This window comes from Schistocerca cancellata, chromosome 11 (genome assembly GCF_023864275.1).
Source record: "Schistocerca cancellata isolate TAMUIC-IGC-003103 chromosome 11, iqSchCanc2.1, whole genome shotgun sequence".
Classification (NCBI taxonomy): domain Eukaryota; kingdom Metazoa; phylum Arthropoda; class Insecta; order Orthoptera; family Acrididae; genus Schistocerca; species Schistocerca cancellata.
The window spans coordinates 52,720,123-52,745,765 of NC_064636.1; the positions used below are offsets into that span (position 1 = coordinate 52,720,123).

General features: G+C 43.0%; 1 protein-coding gene across 1 annotated transcript in view; it reads left to right on the forward strand.

The window, feature by feature from the left end:
* The window catches only part of LOC126108184 (high affinity cGMP-specific 3',5'-cyclic phosphodiesterase 9A), a 279,735-nt gene that overhangs the window by 168,742 nt on the left and 85,350 nt on the right, over positions 1-25,643 (forward strand). Inside the window, exons 6-7 of the mRNA XM_049913424.1 lie at positions 9,410-9,647; positions 21,270-21,392. Coding sequence (XP_049769381.1) covers positions 9,410-9,647; positions 21,270-21,392 — 361 coding nt within the window. The remainder of the gene's footprint in view (positions 1-9,409; positions 9,648-21,269; positions 21,393-25,643) is intronic.

Sequence of the window (25,643 nt, forward strand, 5' to 3'; positions counted from 1 at the left end):
CTAGTGGAATGTTGTCTACTCCAGGGGCCTTGTTTCGACTGAGGTCTTTCAGTGCTCTGTCAAACTCTTCAAGCAGTATCATATCTCCCATTTCATCTTCATCTACATCCTCTTCCATTTCCATAATACTGTCCTCAAGTACATCGTCCTCTATGTACTCTATACAGACCCTCTATATACTATATACAGACCCTCTATATACTCCCTCTATATACTCCTTCCACCTTTCTCCCAGCAAATGAAAAATGGCACAGCTGGTATATGCGCAATCTGGTGAACGTGATGAATAGACAGAAAAAAAAGATGGGGTCGGAGAAAGAAGTCTATGGAATGTGTGTGTGTAACGATTACAACAATAATAAACACCAATCAAAAAATACTGATCTCGTCCTTAATGACCAAACACAGTTCCATTACTCACCCTTACTACAGTAGCAGCAATCAGTTAATATTTACGATGTTACTTACAATCCGTCTTGATTGCAAAATGTTTATCAATATGACCGGTTTCGGTTCCTGTAGAACCATCTTCAGATCTGATATTTCGGTTAAAGGAGTGAAACGTCCAAATACAGCAACTTTCACATATGACGCAGCATATGAAAGTTGCTGTATTTGGACGGGTTACTCCTGTAACCGAAATATCAGATCTGAAGATGGTTCTACAGGAACCGAAACCGGTCATAAGAATAAACATTTTGCAATCAAGACGAATTATAAGTAACATCGTAAAACCACTGATTGCGGCCATCCTATCAGACATTATGTCTGTTTTTGACAATTAATATTTCTCTCACCGTTAGATAATGTAATCGTTCCATACTCACATTCCATAGACTTCTTTCTTCTCCCCCCCCCCCCCCAACCCCACGTTTTTTTCTGTCTGTTCATCACATTCATCAGTTTGTCCATATGACATACACTGAAGAGTCAAGGAAACTGGTACAGCTGCCGAATATCGTGTAGGGCCCCTCAAGCACACAGAAGTGCCGCAACATGACGTCGTATGGACTCGGCTGATGTCTGAAGTAGTGGTGGAGGGAACTGACACCATGAATCCTGCAGGGCTGTCCATAAATCCGTATCAGTACGAGGGGTTGGAGATCTCTTCTGAACAGCACGTTGCGAGCCATCCCAAATATGCTCAATAATGTTCACGTCTGGGCAGTTTGGTAGCCAACGACAATGTTTAAACTCAGAAGAGTGTTCCTGGAGCCACTGTGTAGCAATTCCGGATGTGTGGGGTGTCGCATTGCCCTGCTGGAATTGCTAAAGTCCGTCGGAATGCACAATGGACAAGAATGGACGAGGATGTTTACATTGAATGGTTCGCATGCTGACACTTGTTGGTGGCCCAGAATTGAAATCTGCAGCAATTTGCGGAAGGGTTACCACTTGTGTCACGTTGAATGATTCCCTTCAGTCGTCGTTGGTCCCGTTCTTGCAGGATCTTTCTTCCGGCCATAGCAATGTCACAGATTTGACGTTTTATCGGTTTCCTGATATTCAAGATACACTTCTGAAATGGTCATAAGGGAAAATTCTCACTTCATCGCTATCTCAGAGATGCTGTGTCCCATCGCTCGTGTGCCAAGTATAACACCACGCTGAAACTCCATGCCTATGCCAGTTTCTTTGGCTCTTCACTGTAGTAGTACCGAGCGAGGTGGCGCAGTGGTTAGACATTGGACTCGCATTCGGGAGGACGACGGTTCAATCCCGCGTCCGGCCATCCTGATTTAGGTTTTCCGTGATTTCCCTAAATCACTCCAGGCAAATGACGGGATGGTTCCTCTGAAAGGGCACGGAGATACCTAGTTTATTATTTAAATTTCACAGATTCATAAAAAGAGCTACAAATAAATGTTAACATTTCACCTTACAAATTTATATTTCAACCCTAAAAATATAAACAACTGTTTTAACCAATAACATTCACTTGTATCAATCGTATAACCCGACTTCCTTCCCCATCCTTCCCTAATCCGATGAGACCGATGTTCACGCTGTCTGGTCTCCTTCCCCAAAACCAACCAACCACCCAATCTTCACTGTAGTAGCCTGTGACATATCTCAGTTCTACAACATTTTTGGCTGAGACATTCATATGTTTTTAATATTTAAATATACCATAATATAAGATTTATTTGTTCAGTCTCTCTTTAGATATTACGTTATTCTTGTGTCTTGTATCGACACAGTCATAAAATATGACATATCTTTGATAAAGAATTCCCACTTGTGTGGACTATCTGTTTAGTATTCAGTTATCTGACGATGGCCTAAGAAGCCAAAAGCATTACAGTTTAACCCCGCTGAGCAGAGAGGCGTAGATATTCTGTAAACATTCAAAGATAATGAAGTGTTTTTCATCCAGGAGTCGCATTTGTACGAGGGCAGTTCAATAAGTAATGCAACACTTTTTTTTCTGAAACAGGGGTTGTTTTATTCAGCATTGAAATACACCAGGTTATTCCCCAATCTTTTAGCTACACAACACTATTTTTCAACGTAATCTCCATTCAATGCTACGGCCTTACGCCACCTTGAAATGAGGGCCTGTATGCCTGCACGGTACCATTCCACTGGTCGATGTCGGAGCCAACGTCGTACTGCATCAATAACTTCATCATCCGCGTAGTGCCTCCCACGGATTGCGTCCTTCATTGGGCCAAACATATGGAAATCCGACGGTGCGAGATCGGGGCTGTGGGGTGCATGAGGAAGAACAGTCCACTGAAGTTTTGTGAGCTCCTCTCGGGTGCGAAGACTTGTGTGAGGTCTTGCGTTGACATGAAGAAGGAGAAGGTCGTTCAGGTTTTTGTGCCTACGAACACGCTGAAGTCGTTTCTTCAATTTCTGAAGAGTAGCACAATACACTTCAGAGTTGATCGTTTGACCGTGGGGAAGGAAATCGAACAGAATAACCCCTTCAGCGTCCCAGAAGACTGTAACCGTGACTTTACCGGCTGAGGGTATGGCTTTAAACTTTTTCTCGGTAGGGGAGTGGGTGTGGCGCCACTCCATTGATTGCCGTTTTGTTTCAGGTTCGAAGTGATGAACCCATGTTTCATCGCCTGTAACAATCTTTGACAAGAAATTGTCACCCTGAGCCACATGACGAGCAAGCAATTCCGCACAGATGGTTATCCTTTGCTCTTTATGGTGTTCGGTTAGACAACGAGGGACCCAGCGGGAACAAACCTTTGAATATCCCAACTGGTGAACAATTGTGACAGCACTACCAACAGAGATGTCAAGTTGAGCACTGAGTTGTTTGATGGTGATCCGTCGATCATCTCGAACGAGTGTGTTCGCACGCTCCGCCACTGCAGGAGTCACAGCTGTGCACGGCCGGCACACACGCGGGAGATCAGACAGTCTTGCTTGACCTTGCGGCGATGATGACACACGCTTTGCCCAACGACTCACCGTGCTTTTGTCCACTGCCAGATCACCGTAGACATTCTGCAAGCGCCTATGAATATCTGAGATGCCCTGGTTTTCCGCCAAAAGAAACTCGATCACTGCCCATTGTTTACAACGCACATCCGTTACAGACGCCATTTTAACAGCTCTGTACAGCGCTGCCACCTGTCGGAAGTCAATGAAACTATACGAGACGAAGCGGGAATGTTTGAAGATATTCCACAAGAAATTTCCGGTTTTTTCAACGAAAATTGGCCGAGAAAAAAAATGTGTTGCATTACTTATTGAACTGCCCTCGTATGTTGCTTCCTTGTGAGAAGATCGTAATTGGCCTCTTGTGTGGAGGAGAAATGTGTGACAACATCTGCGCAAATTGTACAGTGTGCAGCCTACTGAGATAGCATTTGATCGTTTTGCCATATTGCCACTGTGGGGTCCTGTGACTGTAATGCGAATAAGGTATCAATTTTTTCAAGTTGCCCATTCTCAACGCCCTTCAGGCTCTCGTCTACCCCACAGGACTAGCACCTGAGAGCGCAGAAATATTGCTCGTTTGCCTGCGATAGATCGGATAGCAACATCATGTGGGGCGGCGGGGAGGAATTATTTTGTTTTATAAATGTAATGTAGAATAGATGCATTTCCCTGCCCTTTAACCATATGTGGGGCGGCAGGTGGAATTAATTGTTATATAAATGTTCCTATTATTTATGCTCTCTTTTGCCGTTCTCAACACTGGCTCTCTAAGTACAATTTTGGCAACCAGAAAGTGATTAGAAAAACGTGAAGCCTGTAATTAGAATTCCTAGTGCCCACTTCACCTGAGAAATACACTTATAGCTACAGCTTATAGCTCTGAGGAATTAGGAGATTGTCTGGGATTCATAATCAAAAACGATCGTAAAAAAAAAGTTCTCTGTATTCTGAAAGTCACAGATGAAAAAAAAAAGAATCCACTCAACCTGACTAACAGAGCAGTTCAGAGTCTAATGCGCTGATGCAACTATAACTGTCCAAATTAAATGTTTAAATGAATGCTCGCCATAATTTGATGATAATGTTCATCAAACGCCACGCTAAATAATGGTAGCATGTCTGTCCCACGACGGCACGTGAAAATACGACATACGCAAACTGAAGATAGATCATTAAAGTCATCCCAGAATTAACACTTCACTCGAAAACGATTCCATGGTTACGCGTATCCCGAGTAACTTAATACGGCACCCGAGGCTGTTTATAGCAATGAGACGCGACGCGACTCCCGGCACAGGTGGTGCGCTAATCAGCGTCTGGAGAGAACTGGGGCCTTGCTTCCTCGCGCAGCGTTCTTATATATAAAGCCGCGGTGCGGACGGCTAAGGGAACGCCTGATCAAATCGGCTCTCCCAACTGGCCGCTGGGCTAGTAATGCACCACTTTAAGTCATTGAATAAATCATAGCTCCTCTTGCTGATGGCAGATGAAGCTCTCAATTTAAATGCTCAATCAGCACACACGTAAGTAATCATAAAAAAAGTCTGCCGTGGCTAAGTAAAATATTTTAGGCGAGAGAATTAATTTAATTACACTACACGCAGTAGACGAGCTCTGAACTTGCCCTTTGGAGATACGCTGTCGCTATAGTTTTATAGTTGTTCAATTGAAATTTTTCACATCTTTATGATTATAGCGGATCTCCATTCTACTTAAATTTAAACATCCTAGCCTTATTTATTAGCCTACTTAATCTATCTTGCTTCCTTAATTTTTAAGACAAAAACCAGAAAATATTGAATTTCAACTAAAACCTTAATTTGTGAGATTCAAAGTACTGTTTCTATTAAATTATAATGAAAAAGGACTCTAAAAATAAATTTTTAAGTTTCTAGCTCTTTTCTGTTGCGCCAATGATTTTTACAGAAAAACATCCAAATTTCGAAAATGGTTAAAGTTATCGAACTGATATTCAACACATATTGATTTAGTATTACTCCTGACATGCTAGAACCGTTTCAGGTTATTTACTTGATTTTTAAAGTATTGCGCAACATTTATGACGTCAGAGCTAGTTACAGCGGACTCGGCTGGCACACAATGGAAAGACTGATGTGAATTTATTACGGCGTGAGTAGGCTGCTTCCCTACAATCACTTAGCTTGAGTTGAGAAATGGGCTCATCTGCAGCAAGACAATTATTCACTTGAGCAACGTGATGATGTCTGGATCGACAGGGAATGCTAACACGATGGCCATTTATAGCGCCTTCCCTCGACGCGGCAGTAGGGACTTAGGATTCATCTTCAACACAAGGGCCCAGCACTTGGTATTTTGGTATGGGCAGCCATTGGTACACGAAACGTTCAGCTCTCGTTGATGTGCTCATACTGATAGCTGTTCCCTACCTTTGAGGATTCCTTGATATTATCTTTCAACATGCAAGACTGCATGTTGCCAATCTGGTCAAAAGTTGCCAAGAGAATGGCATGCCAACACTCATCAACTGCTGCAACTCTAGTATAACGGTTGAAGCAGCATGGAATGACCTTCCAGACTGTGTCGTCTGAGCTCAGTTCAACTGTGTTAGAGCCATTGTTGCAGCCAGAGCTGGTAGGTCCATGCACTACATTCACTATTTGTACATGGTTCAAATGGTTCAAATGGCTCTGAGCACTATGGGACTCAACTGCTAAGGTCATTAGTCCCCTAGAACTTAGAACTAGTTAAACCTAACTAACCTAAGGACATCACAAAGATCCATGCCCGAGGCAGGATTCGAACCTGCGACCGTAGCGGTCTTGCGGTTCCAGACTGCAGCGCCTTTAACCGCACCGCCACTTCGGCCGGCTATTTGTACATCCCTAACACTTTGGAGACTAAAGCCGAGCATAGCTCAGGCCACAAATTTGTGTCAAAGAGACCTCTCCCAAGTATAAGTCGGGCTGCAACTTTGTCGATCCACGAGCCACCTGTAGCTTGAAAACTAGACTCATTTAGTATGTTATGTTATGTTAACTGGGGGCCTAGAAACGACGGAGAGGCTCCGTCCCCGCCACAGCCGCAATGGTCCACAACCCCACGACGACTACCGCAGTCCACTTCAGCCCTTAGCCGCCCCACACCGAAACCAGGGTTATTGTGCGGTTCGGCACCCGGTGGACCCCCCCTAGGGAACGTCTCACACCAGACGAGTGTAACCCCTATGTTTGCGTGGTAGAGTAATGGTGGTGTACGCGTACGTGGAGAACTTGTTTGCACAGCAATCGCCGACATAGTGTAGCTGAGGCGGAATAAGGGGAACCAGCCCGCATTCGCCGAGGCAGATGGAAAACCGCCTAAAAACCATCCACAAACTGGCCAGCTCACCGGGCCTCGACACAAATCTGCCGGGCGGAAAACGGAGAGGCTCCGTCCCCACCACAGCCACAGTGGTCCACAACCCCACGACGACTACCGCACTCCACTTCACCCCTCCGCCGCCCCACACCAAACACAGTGTTATTTTGGGGCTCGGCTCCCGGTGGACCCCCCCTAGGGAACGTCTCACACCAGACGAGTGTAACCCCTATGTTTGCGTGGTAGAGTAATGGTGGTGTACGCGTACGTGGAGAACTTGTTTGCACAGCAATCGCCGACATAGTGTAGCTGAGGCGGAATAAGGGGAACCAGCCCGCATTCGCCGAGGCAGATGGAAAACCGCCTAAAAACCATCCACAGACTGGCAAGCTCACCGGACCTCGACACCACCGGGCGGATTCGTGCCGGGGACCGGCGCTCCTTCCCGCCCGTAACTCATTTAGTATGAAAGCGAAGTACTGCTGTCTCGGCAGCTGTCCCTTGACTGGCTCTGCCTTCTGTTGTTAATTTCTAGAGTTACTTCGACAGAATGAATGGCTGAGCCAAAATGATGGCATTGACGCAATTTCGTGTGTGTTCTCATGAGGTTTCTCAGTGTTCTGTAATTGTGCTACAGATAGTTTCTCCCTGTTAAGTGAGTAAGAAATTGTGGAAGGTCAAGAGAAAGAGACTGCTCAGTAACCCGCCTCAGGCTTTTAGTTGGGAGTATACTTCCTGCCATCATTATTTTAAAATTCGTAATCTGTGAAAGACCTAAATCAGATACGAAAAATAAATCTTGAAGCTTCGTCAAATGCTTTAAATGCCTCTGAGGACTATGGGACTTAACTCCTGAGGTCATCAGTCCGCTAGAACTTAGAACTACTTAAACCGAACTAACCTGAGGACATCACACACATCCATGCCCGAAGCAGGATTCGAACCTGCGACCGTAGCGGTCGCGCGGTTCCAGACTGTAGTCCCGCGTCCGGCCATCCTGATTTAGGGTTTCACGTGATTTTCTTAAATCGCTCCAGGCAAATGCTGGGATGGTTCCTTTGAAAAGGCACGGCCGACTTCCTCCCCCATCCTTCCCTAATCCGATGAGACCGTGTATCTCGCAGTTTGGTCTCTTCCCCCAAACAACCCAACCCCAACCCAACCCAGACTGTTGCGCCTAGAACCGCTCCGCCACCCCCGCCGGCGGAAGCTTCGTCCTTTATTAGTATGTATTACTGTCCTCCTGCTTAGCTGAGTAGTAACGTGCTTACCACCCATGCTGTGGGGCAGAGTTCGATTCCCGGCGGCGTCGGATATTTTCTCGGCTCATGGACTGGGTGTTGTCCTGTCCTGATCATGATTTCATCCTCGTCACCGGCACGGGAGTCGCCCAATGTGGTTTTGACTGAAACAAGACTGGGACTCGCCGGCCGAACTTCCCCAGATGGGGCCTACTGGGCAGCAATACAAAAGAATCATTTCATCATTTCATTTCAGTATGTATTACTCTTGAAGATACATCAATTACATAGTTGCCAGTAACGCTTTAAATAGCGGCGGTGACTAGGGCCTCCAATCGGATAGACCGTTCGCCGGGTACAAGTCTTTCGATTCGACCCCACTTCGGCGACTTGCGCGTCGATTGGGATGAAATGAGAATGATTTGTTGTTGTTGTTGTTGTGGTCTTCAGTCCTGAGACTGCATTGATGGAGCTCTCCATGCTACTCTATCCTATGGAAGCTCCTTCATCTCCCAGTACCTACTGCAGCCTACATCCTTCTGAATCTGCTTAGTGTATTCATCTCTTGGTCTCCCTCTACGATTTTTACCCTCCATGCTGCCCTCCAATACTAAATTGGTGATCCCTTGATGCCTCAGAACAAGTCCTACCAACCGATCCCTTCTTCTAGTCAAGTTGTGCCACAAACTCCTCACCAATTCTATTCAATACCTCCTCATTAGTTATGTGATCCACCCATCTAATCTGCAGCACCCTCCTGTAGCACCACATTTCCAAAGCTTCTATTCTCTTGTTGTCCAAACTATTTATCGTCCATGTTTCACTTCCGTAGATTGCTACACTCCATAAAAATACTTTCAGAAACGACTTCATGACACTTAAATCAATACTCGATGTTAACAAATTTCTCTTCTTCAGAAACGCTTTCCTTGCCATTTCCAGCCTACATTTTATATCCTCTCTACTTCGACCATCATCAGTTATTTTGCTCCCCAAATAGCGAAACTCCTTTACTACTTTAATTGTCTCATTTCCTAATCTACTTCCCTCAGAATCACCCGACTTAATTCGACTACATTCCATTATCCTTGATTAGGACAACACAACACCCAGTCCTTGAGCGGATAAAAGCTCCGACTCAGCCGGGAATCGATCCTGGGCTCTGAGGATTGACATTCTGTCGTGCTGACCACTCAGCTACCAAGGACGATCGCGGAGTGAATGGCCAGTTTCCTAGGCCCGACATTCTGCTAAGTGGGCGGTCTCCAAAGTCTTAACCACGTATTGTTCATATTGTTCTGCATACGCACTATTTGTCGTACTGCCTGGTGTTGCGTTTGTCGCGGCCAGCAGTGCACCTGCCCCGCACTGCCTTTGTGTTGCTGTGCTGACGTTTCTGCCCCCGGGCGCGGCGCCGTCTTCAGCGACGCGTCGGTGTCGGCCGAGGTGCGGGCGCGGCTGCGGCAGCCCACGTTCGACGGCTGCCAGTGGGAGGACGAGGAGGTGCTGCTGCTGCTGCAGCTCATGTACACAGACCTCGAGCTGCACACCCGCTTCGCCATCGAGCTGCCCGTGCTGCGCCGCTTCCTCTACGAGGTCTACAACAACTACAACGAGGTGCCCTTCCACAACTTCCGGCACTCCTTCTGCGTCGCGCAGATGGTGAGTCCTGCTCCACTCTCTAGCCTCTGACATCCATATGTGTGTGTGTGTGTGTGTGTGTGTGTGTGTGAGTGAAGTGGAGTGTAATGTTGTTGATGTATTCCTGGATATAGAGAAAGCCTATGATAGTGTTATAAGAGATAAGATCTGGGAGTGCCTGAGGAAAAGGGGGGTGTACCAGAAGGGCTAATAAGAAAAATTCAGATGTTGTACAAAGACTGTACTAGGTGTGTACAAATTGGGGAACGATGAACATCATCGTTTGAGACCAAGGGTGGAGTTCAGCAAGGAACTGCACTGTCCCACTACTATTCACCACTATTGTAGATACTACACTACTGGCCCTTAAAATTGCTACACCACGAAGATGAGTGTTTTTTTTTTTTTTTTGTCATCAGTCTACTGACTGGTTTGATGCGGCCCGCCACGAATTCCTTTCCTGTGCTAACCTCTTCATCTCAGAGTAGCACTTGCAACCTACGTCCTCAATTATTTGCTTGACGTATTCCAATCTCTGTCTTCCTCTACAGTTTTTGCCCTCTACAGCTCCCTCTAGTACCATGGAAGTCATTCCCTCATGTCTTAGCAGATGTCCTATCATCCTGTCCCTTCTCCTCATCAGTGTTTTCCACATATTCCATTCCTCTCCGATTCTGCGTAGAACCTCCTCATTCCTTACCTTATCAGTCCACCTAATTTTCAACACTCGTCTATAGCACCACATCTCAAATGCTTCGATTCTCTTCTGTTCCGGTTTTCCCACAGTCCATGTTTCACTACCATACAATGCTGTACTCCAGACGTACATCCTCAGAAATTTCTTCCTCAAATTAAGGCCGGTATTTGATATTAGTAGACTTCTCTTGGCCATAAATGCCTTTTTCGCCATAGCGAATCTGCTTTTGACGTCCTCCTTGCTCCGTCCGTCATTGGTTATTTTACTGCCCAGGTAGCAGAATTCATTGTCTTCGTGACCATCAATCCTGATGTTAAGTTTCTCGCTGCTCTCATTTCTACTACTTCTCATTACCTTCGTCTTTGTCCGATTTACTCTCAAACCATACTGTGTACTTATTAGACTGTTCATTCCGTTCAACACATCATTTAATTCTTCTTCACTTTCACTCAGAATAGCAATGTCATCAGCGAATCGTATCATTGATATCCTTTCACCTTGTATTTTAATTCCACTCCTGAACCTTTCTTTTATTTCCATCATTGCTTCCTTGATGTACAGATTGAAGAGTAGGGGCGAAAGGCTACAGCCTTGTCTTACACCCTTCTTAATACGAGCACTTCGTTCTTGATCGTCCACTCTTATTATTCCCTCTTGGTTGTTGTACATATTGTATATGACCCGTCTCTCCCTATAGCTTACCCCTACTTTTTTCAGAATCTCGAACAGCTTGCACCATTTTATATTGTGGAACGCTTTTTCGACGTCGACAAATCCTATGGAAGTGTCTTGATTTTTCTTTAACCCTGTTTCCATTATTAGCCGTAACGTCAGAATTGCCTCTCTCGTCCCTTTACTTTTCCTCAAGCCAAACTGATCGTCACCTAGCGCATTCTCAATTTTCTTTTCCATTCCTCTGTATATTATTCTTGTAAGCAGCTTCGATGCATGAGCTGTTAAGCTGATCGTGCAATAATTCTCGAACTTGTCAGCTCTTGCCGTCTTCGGAAGTGTGTGGATGATGCTTTTCCGAATGTCAGATAGTATACCGCCAGACTCATATATTCTACACACCAACGTGAATAGTCGTTTTGTTGCCACTTTCCCCAATGATTTTAGAAATTCTGATGGAATGTTATCTATCCCTTCTGCCTTATTTGACGGTAAGTCCTCCAAAGCTCTTTTAAATTCCGATTCTAATACTGGATCCTCTATCTCTTCTAAATCGACTCCTGTTTCTTCTTCTATCACATCAGACAAATCTTCACCCTCATAGAGGCTTTCAATGTATTCTTTCCACCTATCTGCTCTCTCCTCTGCATTTAACAGTGGAATTCCCGTTGCACTCTTAATGTTACCACCGTTGCTTTTAATGTCACCAACGGTTTTTTTTACTTTCCTGTATGCTGAGTCTGTCCTTCCGACAATCATATCTTTTTCGATGTCTTCACATGCTTCCTGCAGCCATTTCGTCTTAGCTTCCCTGCACTTCCTATTTATTTCATTCCTCAGCGACTTGTATTTCTGTATTCCTGATTTTCCCGGAACATGTTTGTACTTCCTCCTTTCATCAATCAACTGAAGTATTTCTTCTGTTTCCCATGGTTTCTTCGCAGCTACCTTCTTTTTACCTATGTTTTCCTTCCCAACTTCTGTGATGACCCTTTTTAGAGATGTCCATTCCTCTTCAACTGTACTGCCTACTGCGCTATTCCTTATTGCTGTATCCATAGCGTTAGAGAACTTCAAACGTATCTCGTCATTCCTTAGTACTTCCGTATCCCACTTCTTTGCGTATTGATTCTTCCTGACTAATGTCTTGAACTTGAGCCTACTCTTCATCACTACTATATTGTGGTCTGAGTCTATATCTGCTCCTGGGTACGCCTTACAATCCAGTATCTGATTTCGGAATCTCTGTCTGACCATGATGTAATCTAATTGAAATCTTCCCGTATCTCCCGGCCTTTTCCAAGTATACCTCCTCCTCTTGTGATTCTTCAACAGGGTATTCGCTATTACTAGCTGTGAGTGCTACAGACGCGAAATTAAACCGACAGGAAGAAGATGCTGCGATGTGCAAATGATTAGCTTTTCAGAGCATTCACACAAGGTTGGCGCCGGTGGCGACACCTATAACGTGTTGACATAAGGAAAGTTTCCAACCTATTTCTCATACACAAACCACAGTTGACCGGCGTTGCCTGGTGAAACGTTGTTGTGATGCCTCGTGTAAGGAGGAGAAATGCGTACCATCACGTTTCGGACTTTGATAATGGTCGGATTGTAGCCTATCGCGATTGCGGATTATCGTATAGCGACATTGCAGCTCGCGTTGGTCGAGATCCGATGACTATTAGCAGAATATGGAATCGGTGGATTCAGGAGGGTAATACGGAACGCCGTGCTGGATCCCAACGGCCTCGTATCACTAGCAGTCGAGATGACAGGCGTCTTATCCGCATAGCTGTAACGGATCCTGCAGCCACGTCTCGGTCCCTGAGTCAACAGATGGGGACGTTTGCAAGACAACAACCATGTGCACGAACAGTTCGACGACGTTTGCAGCAGCACGGACTATCAGATCCGAGACCGTGGCTGCCGTTACCTTTCACGCTACATGACAGAGAGGAGCGCCTGCGATGGTGTACTCGACGCCGAACCTGGGTGCACGAATGGCAAAACGTCATGTTTTCGGATGAATCCAGGTACTGTTTACAGCATCGTGATGGTCGCATCCGTGTTTGGCGACATCACGGTGAACGCACATTGGAAGCGTGTATTCGTCATCGCCATACTGCCGTATCACTCGGCGTGATGATATGGGGTGCCATTGGTTACACGTGTCGGTCACGTCTTGTTCGCACTGACGGCACTTTGAACAGTGGACGTTACATTTCAGATGTGATACGACCCCTGGCTCTACCCTTCATTCGATCCCTGCGAAACCTTACATTTCAGCAGGATAATGCACGAACGCATGTTCCAGGTCCTGTACGCGCCTTTCTGGACACAGAAAATGTTCGACTACTGCCCTGGCCCGCACATTCTCCAGATCTCTCACGTTTGGTCAATGGTGGCCTAGCAACTGGCTCATCATAATACGCCAGTCACTACTCTTGATGGACTGTGGTATCGTGTTGAAGCTGCACGGGCAGCTGTACCTGTACACGCCATGTTTGACTCAATGCCAGGCGTATCGAGGCCGTTATTACGGCCAGAGGTTGTTGTTCTGGGTACTGATTTCTCTTGATCTATGCACCCAACATGTCTGTTCTAGTATAATGTATTTGTTCAATAAATACCCGTTTATCATCTGCATTTCTTGTTGGTGTAGCAATCTTAATGATCAGTAGTGTGCATCATTCAAAAATTATTTTAAGAGCTGTGAGTAAAATATTTCACGTCAGCGTATTAAGGTCCTAGTTGATGGAAGTCGTCTATAATGTAACATCACACACTGCCTTGATTTTGTTTCCTATGCTAGTCAGTTGAGTTGAAATTACATCTGTACCAGCTAAGCGGAGCACTCAGAGACGTAAGTCGAAACAAGACCCCAGGAGCAGACGACATACCATCAGAAGCTCTGATAGCCTTGGGAGAACCAGCCATGACAAAACTCATCCATCTGGTGTACGAGATAGGCCAAGTACCCTCAGCCTTAAAATAAGACTGTAATAATTGCAGTTCCGAAGAAATCAGGCGCTGACAGGTGGGAAAATTAACGAATTATAAGTTTAATGGGTCATTGTTGCGAAATATGAACACAAATTCTTTACCGAAGGATTGAAAAACAGGTAGAAGCCGACCTCGGGGAAGATCATTGTTGACTTTGGAGAAACACCGGAAGACGAGAGGCAATACTGATCCTATGACTTACTTTAGAGGGTGGGTTAGGCCGGTAATACACTATCAAATTTCTTTGTCAAATATCTTTGTCAAAAATCTTTGTCAAAGATATTTGATGGTGTAATGGGAACTTTGTCAAATGTCGCCCAATATTTGATCAAATCTAGGGCCTCGCTGTAGATTTGATCAAAGAAATCGCTTGTCTTCTGTTCACTGCAATGTGCCATGTTACCACATGGGGCGCTAGCATCGCTGCAGCGTTCTGTTGTCTGTAGTGTTATTATAAACATTGCCGGTAAATACAACTGGTGTGTGCCGACAACTACAAAATTATTAGAGATGTATGAAGCTGATGAGGCGCTCTACAAAGTTAGGCATCCTGAATACAAAAATAGATTAAGAAGATTGGAGACCTGACCTAACCTAACCTCTCCTGTAGCAAGGAATCGGAGTGTTACAGTGAGCCTGTCTTCTTAAGTTAATATTGCGCATTGTGATATGGGGATACACTTCACTGAGCACATACAGATATATATGCTCATCCATTCTTAAGTACAGGGTTAATACAAATGATTGAAGCGATTTCACAGCTCTACAATAATTTTATTATTTGAGATATTTTTACAATGCTTTGCACACACATACAAAAACTCAAAAAGTTTTTTTTAGGCATTCACAAATGTTCGATATGTGCCCCTTTAGTGATTCGGCAGACATCGAGCCGATAATCAAGTTCCTCCCACACTCGGCGCAGCATGTCCCCATCAATGAGTTCGAAAGCATCGTTGATGCAAGCTCGCAGTTCTGGCACGTTTCTTGGTAGAGGAGGTTTAAACGCTGAATCTTTCACATAACCCCACAGAAAGAAATCGCACGGGGTTAAGTCGGGAGAGCGTGGAGGCCATGACATGAATTGCTGATCGTGATCTCCACCACGACCGATCCATCGGTTTTCCAATCTCCTGTTTAAGAAATGCCGAACATCGTGATGGAAGTGCGGTGGAGCACCATCCTGTTGAAAAATGAAGTCGGCGCTGTCGGTCTCCAGTTGTGGCATGAGCCAATTTTCCAGCATGTCCAGATACACGTGTTCAACCGTTTCTTCGCTCACTGCAGGCCGACCCGTTGATTTCCCCTTACAGAGGCATCCAGAAGCTTTAAACTGCGCATACCATCGCCGAATGGAGTTAGCAGTTGGTGGATCTTTGTTGAACTTCGTCCTGAAGTGTCGTTGCACTGTTATGACTGACTGGTGTGAGTGCATTTCAAGCACGACATACGCTTTCTCGGCTCCTGTCGCCATTTTGTCTCACTGCGCTCTCGAGCGCTCTGGCGGCAGAAACCTGAAGTGCGGCTTCAGCCGAACAAAACTTTATGAGTTTGTCTACGTATCTGTAGTGGGTCGTGACCATATGTCAATGAATGGAGCTACAGTGAATTTATGAAATCGCTTCAATCATTTGTAATAGCCCTGTAATTGATGTACGACTTGACGTCTTCCACTGTAAGCTCACGTAACAAGTTTTGTTGAATGCTTTTATCGTGTCGTCGTAAAACCCACGGCTTCACCCAGATTAGATTAGTTTTTCGTTCCATAGATCCGTGCTGAGGAGATCCTCGTGGAACATGTCGATTTTTTTAAGCTGAAATAACAATACTAATAGTATGAATAAATACAATACATCATTTGTTTCTATTAAAAATTTCGTCAATGGAGTAGTAGGAGTTGGCCACTAGTAAGTCTTTCATGCTCCTTTTAAACTGATCTTTATTTGTAACTAAATTTTTTATGTTTGCTGGCAAATTATTAAAGATGAGTGTTCCTGAGTAGTGGACCCATTTTTGAACTAAAGTAAGTGCTTTTAAGTCCTTGTGCACATCATTATTTTTCTTGGTATTGTATGTATGAACTGAGTTGTTTGTTGGAAAAAAGAGATATATTATTTAGGACAAATTTCATTAAGGAGTAAATATACTGAGAGGCAGTAGTTAGCATACCCAGTTCTTTCAAGAGATTTCTGCAGGACGTCTGTGAATTTACTGCACAAATAATACGTATTACACGCTTTTGACTCTGAAAACTTTTGTTTGACTTGAAGAGTTACCCCAAAATATTATACCATATGACATTATGGAATGAAAGTAGGCAAAGTATGTAAGCTTTTTCATTTTTATGTTGCCTATGTCTGCTAACACTCGAATTGCAAATACAGATTTGTTAAGCCGTTTCTGCAGTTCTGTGGTGTGCTCCTCCCAACTGAATTTATTATCAAGTTGTAATCCCAGGAATTTAACACTGTCAAACGCGTATGTATGGTTCCTTTTTTTCCCCCACTTCTTTTCCGCATGTGCACACAATGCAGTTGCGGTACGTCCAACTGCTGCGGTTAATAACAAGTTGTTGTCAGCCATCTTGAACTTTGACGAAAAATTTGATGACAGTGTAATACCCCTTCTAGTGCTACGTCAAAGATCTTTGTCAAATATATTTGACGGAATATTTGATCACATCTTTGATCAAATCTTTGACAAAGAAATTTGATAGTTTAATACCGGCCTAAAGGAATGGGAAACCTACGTTTATCACATTTATAGACTCAGAGAAAGCTTTTGACAATTTCGACTGGAATACTCTCTTTCAAATACTAAAGGTGGCAGGGGTAAAATACACCGATCGAAAGGCTATTTACAATTTGTATAGAAACCAGACGGCGGTAACAAGAGTTGAGAGGTGTGAAAGGGAAGCAGTAGTTGACAAGCGAGTGAGACAGGGTTGTAGCCTATCCCTGATCTGTACATTTTACACGCAGTAAAGGAAACCAAAGAAAAAATTGGAGTAGGAGGGAGAAGAAATAAAATCTTTGAGGTTTGCCGATGACATTGTAATTGTGTCAGAGACAGCAAAGGACTTGGAAGATCAATTGATTGGACAGTGTGTTGAAAGGAGGATATAAGATGAACATCAGCAAAAGCAGGACAAGGATAATGGAGTGTAGTCGAATTAAATCATATGATGCTCAGGGAATTAGATTAGGAAATTGTTATTTGGGCACAAAATAACTGATGGTGGCTGAATTAGAGAGGACGTAAAATGTAGACTGGCGATGACAAGAAAAGCGTTTCCGAAGGAGAGTAATTTGGTAACATCGAATGTATATTTAAGTGTTAGGAAGTGTTTTTTGAAAGTGTTTTTTGAAAGTGTTTGCCTGAGTGTAGGCATACATGTAAGGGAAACATTGTCCATAAACAGTTTAGACAGTAAGAGAATAGAAACTTTTGAAATGTGGTGCTACAGAAGAATGCTGAAGATTAGATGGGTAGATCGTGTAACTAATGAAGAAGAACTGAAATGACGAGAAAATAAATTTGTCGCACAGTCTGACTATAAGAAGGGATTGGTTGATAGGATACATTCTGAGACATCAAGGGGTCACGAATTTAGTATTTGAGGGAAGTGTGGGCGTTAAAAATCGTACAGAGAGACCAAGAGATGAATATACGGATTCAGAATGATGCAGGTTGCAGTAGTTATTCGGAGGTGAAGAAGCTTGGACAGGATAGAGTATCATGGGAAGCTGCATCAAACCAGTGTTCGGATTGAAGACCAAACAACAACAACAATAACAAAACCAACAGCAACAACAGTTTATCTCACGATTTAACCTGCAAATCATTCAAAAAATTAACGATTTGGACATTTTTGTATAAGTGCGTAAAGTTCATGTGTGTGCACTTTTTACTTTGCGCTACGTGGCGTTACGTTATCTTGTCATGGGTGTGTCTGCTCATTCAGCGATTCTCGCTTTAGGCAGGTAGGGCTCTACAAACCGCTGTTATAAATGCTTCCTAGTGAGGGAAAAATTAGTAATTTTAACATTTTTTTTAAATATTTACGTGCTTAGAACGTTCAGAAGCCAAGATCGCATAAACCGGTTCGACAGACTTTTCTGTCATCTTCAGGTCCCTAACATAGAGCATGTACATGAAAATAGTATCATAACCTGAGTTAAGACGTAATATTTGAGATAAAAGTTTTAGTTTGGCACTACAAGAACGGAAACAGAGCTGTACATTTACATACCTTAAAGAGTCTTTTCATTATGGAACGTGTTTAATTGAACCTCCTAGGATGAGGGCCATCTTAAAATGAACATATTTCATAGCAAAAAGCTTTTTTAAGGTATGTAAATGTACAGTTCCACTGTCATTTCTTGTAACTAATACTTTTAACCTCAAATATTACGTCTTAACTCAGGTTATGAGACGTATTTCCAAGTATATGCACTCTGCTACAGACCTGAAGAAAACAGCAAAGTCTGTCGAAACCGGTTGTTTTAAATAAAGAAATGTTTATGCAATCTTGACTTTTGAATGTTTTTAGCAATTAAAGCAGGCCATTCCTTTATTGTTCTCAAAATGAAAAAATTCAGTTGAATATTTGCAGTGCGCCGTAATTTCTTTAATACCATCGACAGACCACATAGCTCGTTGGAGTGAAATGCCTGGAGAACATGTCGTGATACGATGGACCAGATGGACCCATGAAAACAGTGTGGCAAGAAGAGTAAGGACGGATTCTCAGAGACTGACCACACCTTGGGTAGATCATAAGATTGTTAGACAAATAGAGGGATGACAACAGCTCAAAGTTGGACATAGCTTACAGGCAGAGACTCATCATAAGTCGTCAGAAACACATTACTGGAAGCTGGGTTAACATCTCGAGTTGCCTTGTGTTGTTTACACCACAAATAACAAATACTTGCAATATGTAGTGATAGAGTAGTAAAGTGGGTGATTGAGTGGCACTTCGTGTTGTTTAACAGTGAGTCTCGCTTCTATCTCTGGTGATCATATCACCACCAAATCTTGAGATCCATATCTCTCCAACTCCTTGGATCATGATAAGATGAGCAACTTGATATGACAACACGAGTCATTTAATAATTGTGTAAGGGACGCTTAATAGTCCCCAGTATATGACATCCTGTTATTGCACCCTTCATGACCATGGTACAAAATTCCATATTTCAGCAGGATAATGCAAGACCCCACACTACATTTCACGTCGCAGCTGCCTTGAGGACTGTATGAATCCTTGACTGACGTATGTGGTCCCCCCGATTTCTCTGCCACAGACATAATGTGCAATTGCAGTGCAATAAAGCGGCTGGGCTGGATGAAATTAAGTCGGAACTCATCAAATACAGTGGAATGTCAGGTCTTAAATGGCTACACAGGATAATTGAAATGGCCTGGGAGTCGGGACGGGTTCCATCAGACTGGACAAAAGCAGTAATCACACCAATCTTTAAACATGGAAACAGAAAAGATTGTAACAACTACAGGGGTATCTCTTTAATCAGCGTTGTGGGTAAAATCTTCTCAGGTATTGTTGAAAGGAAAGTGCGAGTATTAGTTGAGGACCAATTGGATGAAAATCTGTGTGGGTTTAGGCCTCTTAGAGGTTGTCAGGACCAGATCTTTAGCTTACGGCAAATAATGGAGAAGTGTTATGAGTGGAACAGGGAATTGTATCTATGCTTTATAGATCTAGAAAAGGCATATGACCGGGTTCCTAGGAGGAAGTTATTGTCTGTTCTACAGGATTATGGAATAGGAGGCAAACTTTTGCAAGCAATTAAAGGTCTTTACATGGATAGTCAGGCAGCAGTTAGAGTTGACGGTAAATTGAGTTCATGGTTCAGAGTAGTTTCAGGGGTAAGACAAGGCTGCAACCTGTCTCCACTGTTGTTCATATTATCTATGGATCATATGTTGAAAACAATAGACTGGCTGGGTGAGATTAAGATATGTGAACACAAAATAAGCAGTCTTGCATATGCGGATGACTTAGTTGTGATGGCAGATTCGATTGAAAGTTTGCAAAGTAATATTTCAGAGCTAGATCAGAAATGTAAGGACTATGGTATGAAGATTAGCATCTCCAAAACGAAAGTAATGACAGTGGGAAAGAAATATAAACGGATTGAGTGCCAAATAGGAGGAACAAAGTTAGAACAGGTGGACGGTTTCAAGTACCTAGGATGCATATTCTCACAGGATGGCAAAATAGTGAAAGAACTGGAAGCGAGGTGTAGCAAAGCTAATGCAGTGAGCGCTCAGCTACGATCTACTCTCTTCTGCGAGAAGGAAGTCAGTACCGAGACTAAGTTATCTGTGCACCGTTCAATCTTTCGACCAACTTTGTTGTATGGGAGCGAAAGCTGGGTGGATTCAGGTTACCTTATCAGCAAGGTTGAGGTTACGGATATGAAAGTAGCTAGGATGATTGCAGGTACTAGTAGATGGGAACAATGGCAGGAGGGTGTCCGCAATGAGGAAATCAAAGAAAAACTGGGAATGAACTCTATAGATGTAGCAGTCAGGGCGAACAGGCTTAGATGGTGGGGTCATGTTACACGCATGGGAGAAGCAAGGTTACCCAAGAGACTCATGGATTCAGCAGTAGAGGGTAGGAGGAGTCGGGGCAGACCGAGGAGAAGGTACCTGGATTCGGTTAAGAATGATCTTGAAGTAATAGGTTTAACATCAGAAGAGGCACCAATGTTAGCACTGAATAGGGGATCATGGAGGAACTGTATAAGGGGGGCTATGCTCCAGACTGAACGCTGAAAGGCATAATCAGTCTTAAATGATGATGATGAGACATAATGTGAAATGCAATGAGAAGACATCTACTTCCATACCATCCACCAGTAAACAAAGTGACACGTTGTATGTTTCAGGCATAGCAGGAAGTTTCTCAAGACGACATTTGGGGCTGTTAGCTTCCATGCAACAACCAATGCAATATTGTATTCATACCAGAGGGAAGGAGGTTGAGTTTGGGGTGACCCCTCAAACTGATTTTGATGCTTACCTTTAGTTCTGAATGTGACGAAAGTTTAATCATGTAATTACAGTTATGTGATGAGAATTCTACAAAATTTGGTAAATATCGAGACTGGTGTTTCATTGTATAATACTTCCCATATATATACGATTTTGGTTTGGTTGTGTAACAGCCTGATTTCATGTAACCAACAATTTTAAGCAATAAGATATTACTGATTAGCTTTTCCCGCTGTTGGCAGATGTACGCCATGATGTGGGCAGTGGACCTCCCTGCCAAGTTGGGCGACCTGGAGACGCTGGTGCTGCTGACGTCATGCATCTGTCACGACCTTGACCACCCAGGCTACAACAACATCTACCAGGTAATGTAGAAGCGGCGGCATACAAACTCTGCTCTTCACCTCGGCATGCGACTGGAGCCAGTGAATTGTGAACACATCAGCCAGACTTGTTGGTCGGAGTAATGAATGGAATTTGGTGTCATTTTGGGACCAGGGAGACGATGGGTTGGTGACATGGGTTTACTGATCACCATACCATGTCACAGACCTGTCAGGTCACGTGACAGTGTTGACAGGGATTTGGTCATTAGACAGGATCGTTAAACACGGGGGCCATCTTGGTGCTATTCGACAGGAGTAGGCTTTCTGATGGCACCAGGATTCGAACCCCACCCACTTCTCTCTCATTTCCATTACCCTAAATTTTCCTCCACTTCTTTTTCCATTTCAGGCGTTCTTCTAATCACCATGATAAGTATGAATCAGGTTTCCAGTAACATCATAGCACACCGACTGCTTTAATCATATCAACTGAAGACATTAAACATTCCTTTTCCAGGCCAAAGTGACCATTTTAACACTGGTTGACTTTAGCTAGGTTAAGTTGATACTGTTGAGTTCAGTGTATAGCTTATGAAAATAGAGTGACAGAAATGAAAAGTTTTACACTATGAATACCTTGACCGAATGATACCATACTGCTATGTCAGTTTTCCATACTTTTAGGATACACTGATTCTTATGCAACTTTATTTTCAGTACAGAAAAATGTCTTTCCTTCACATGAAGAATAGTGTGAGTACATGATGGATATTGGAGGCATACAATGTTACTGAACTTCTCAGGTGGCGATAGCAATACAACATGTTCATCATCAACAAACCTAATGTCCATCATGCACTCACACCATTCTTCATCTGAAGTAGTGGATTCTTTTCTGTACTAAAAATGAGCTGGAATAGCGATGAAATTTTATTCAGCATGTCCCAGAGGCATGGAAATAATAAAGTTTCACTTTGACAGCGTTGGGGAAACCACGGTCTAACACTCTTCAGAATTGTCTTCATGTGTAATGCAATGGTAGATGTTTCTCACAGAAAACATGTGCGGAAACCGAATACGTCTTGCATTAATTGACTTTTCCGTCGGTTCTTGGTAGAATATTTGATACATTTCGAATAAAAGGAAGCACGTAACACAAATAATGTCCCACAATAATAATTTACAAACTGGCTTTCGGCTATTATGCCATCGAGGCATACAAAGATAAATATGTGTTGCTGCGAAATTCTATGGAATCAAACGTTTTAAGCTAGGTGCATCTATTGAGAACGTGAGTTGGTTTTCAAACATGACAGTTATTCCAGAATGAGATTTTCACTCTGCAGCGGAGTGTGCGCTGATACGAAACTTCCTGGCAGATTAAAATTGTATGCCGGACCGAGACTCGAACTCGGTCCGGTCCCGATTTCGAGTCTCGGTCCGGCACACAGTTTTAATCTGCCAGGAAGTTTCATGACAGTTATTGATGTCTGATTTGGGACTAAAACAAGAGAGATTATTTCAGTAAAATGTGATGTAAGACTATTAGCTTGGATGAAATATGTGACACATTGAATAGTAAACAACATGACAACTTATAACAATTGTTCTGAGAAGAAAATTAAGTTGAACAATTATAGGAAACTTGTTGACAAACTCCCCTGGAACATGTCAGAAAAGGTTACTATATATTCCTCAATTTTCTGCTCAGAACAGTACTTGTAACTTTTCATGTAGTTCAGTATTTAACGAGTCATATTTTATCGAATTTAATAGTTTTAAATCAGCTTTTAGTGAAATAATTCCTCTCATTTTAGTCCCAAATCAAGTATTAAAAATTGACATCTTGGAATATCAGATGAGATACTCTCTAGATGCACCTTGTTTGAAACCTTGGCTAGGCGGCCAAAACGTGGTTTGTAAAAATAATAAATATTACGGAATATTACACAAGTGTTGTATGTTTTATTTCATTTATCTGGTTTGCAAAATTTATAAATGTTATAGAATATTACACAAGTGTTGTATGTTTTATTTCATTTATATAGTGTGTGTCTTCTTAACTTACAGAAATTCACGTGATAATGGAGGTAAGATTCATTGTAACGCATAGACAGCCTTTATTATTTTCAACTGATATTCATACCAATCACAGGCAGCCCAAACTTGATGTGTTCCCATTTCTTACCTTATTTGAGTGCAATATACAGGGTGAAAAGTATTTAAACCGATAAACTCTGGGAGGTTGTAGGGGACATCAAAACAAATATTTTTCCCTAATGTAATTTTTTCCTATGAGGAGTATTTGAACCAGTGGAGGCCGTATTACGCTCTTCAGTTGTTATAGGCCATATTAGGCTCTTCAGTTGTAGGAAACTGCTGTCCACCAGCGTAGTAGTGCATTGTCTCTGTTTACTAATGGAGCGATACACCTGGAGTGAGTACTGCATAGCAGGTTTATCAATAATAATATCCTAATCTCCGTATCCCGCATCATACGACCTTTGCTGCTGTGTACCAACGTCTGCGTGAGGCCGGGTCATTTAGCAGATTACCTGGACAGGGTAAGACACGGTAAGAACGCTGTAATTTGAGGAAGCTGTATTGGAGCATGTGGAGCGGGATCCTTCAATCACTACTCGTGCAATTGCACGAAACATGGGGACGAATCAGACGAATGTAAGAACAGTCCTTCGAGAGCAATTGTTACGTCCATTTCACTTAGAGCGTGTCCACAACCTGGAACCAGTTGATTATCCACCCAGAGCACAGTTTTCGCAGTGGTACCTAGAACAGTGTGAAATGCATCCTACATTTCCATCCTCTGTGTTGTTTACCGATGAAGCAACGTTCGGGTGTGATGGAGTCTTCGACATGCACAATTCGCATGTTTGGAGTGAGGGTAACCCACATGTCACAGTGACTAGAGCTCATCAAGTGTGGTTGTTCGTTAATGTGTGGGTCGGTGTTGTTGGGGACTGTTTAATTGGGCAGTATCTGCTACCTAGGCCATTAAATGGCAGGCACTGTTACAATTTTCTCGCCAGAGCATTGTCAGAACTGCTGGAAGACGTCCCGCTCCCTACAAGACAACGCATGTGGTTCCGACATGACGGGGCGCCGGCACATTTCAGTCGCCGTGTGCGTCGATTCCTCGACCGACAGTTCCCAGAAATGTGGATTGTCAGAGGCAGAGTGTTTGTTGGTGTAATTAATTTGCCGCCAGAGAAATCCTCCTCTGCCGGTTTAAAGAGTCCTCATAGGAAAAAATGACATTAGGGAAAAATATTTGTGGGGTTGTAGAAAAATATCCGCTACCAGTCACAATAAAAGGTTGTTCATTCGTCACACCACCGGTTTCGGGCTTGCGCCCATCTTCAGGTGTTTATACATTAGTTTACATGTTTGTACTGTTGGAGATCACTGTATAAATACAAAAATTATTTGCTGGTGACTACACAAATACAAGTGGGACAATTGTAAATTGTAAGCTAACATTTGACGAATATATATGTGTACTTACAAAAAGATGAAGCACCATTATTACAGTTATGCTGTGATGACAGGTTTGCCACATAGTTATAAACTTATGGTCATTTTCACGTCCATATATCAGGTATAGCTTCATATTACACTATTATGATGTGCACTACACTATGTTTACATACAAACATGTGGGCTGTGGTCAAAGAACTTTGATGTAGCAGATGTAAAGATGTTGCTCACACAGAAACTCATAGGTTCTGTTCAAAGAACTTAGCCACAGTAAGTGCAATGGTGTTGCAAATATGCAACAACTTTTCACTTACTGTGGCATATATGCAACACCATTGCACTTACTGTGGCTAAGTTCTTTGACCAGAACCTATGAGTTTCTGTGTGAGCAACATCTTTACATCTGCTACATCGAAGTTCTTTGACCACAGCCTACATGTTTGTATGTAAACATAGTGTAGTGCACATCATATTAGTGTAATATGGAGCTATACCTGATATATGGACGTGAAAATGGCCATAAGTGTATAACTAAGTGGCAAAACTATCATCACAGCATAACTGTAATAATGGTGCTTCATCTTTTTGTAAGCACAGATATATTTTCGTCAAATGCTGCCTTACAACTTACAACTGTCCCACTTGTATTTGTGTAGTCACCAGGAAATAATTTTTGTATTTATACAGTGATCTCCAACAGTACAAACATGTAAACGAATGTATAAACACCTGAAGATGGGCGCAAGCCCGAAACCGGTGGTGTGACGAATGAACAACCTTTTATTGTGACTGGTA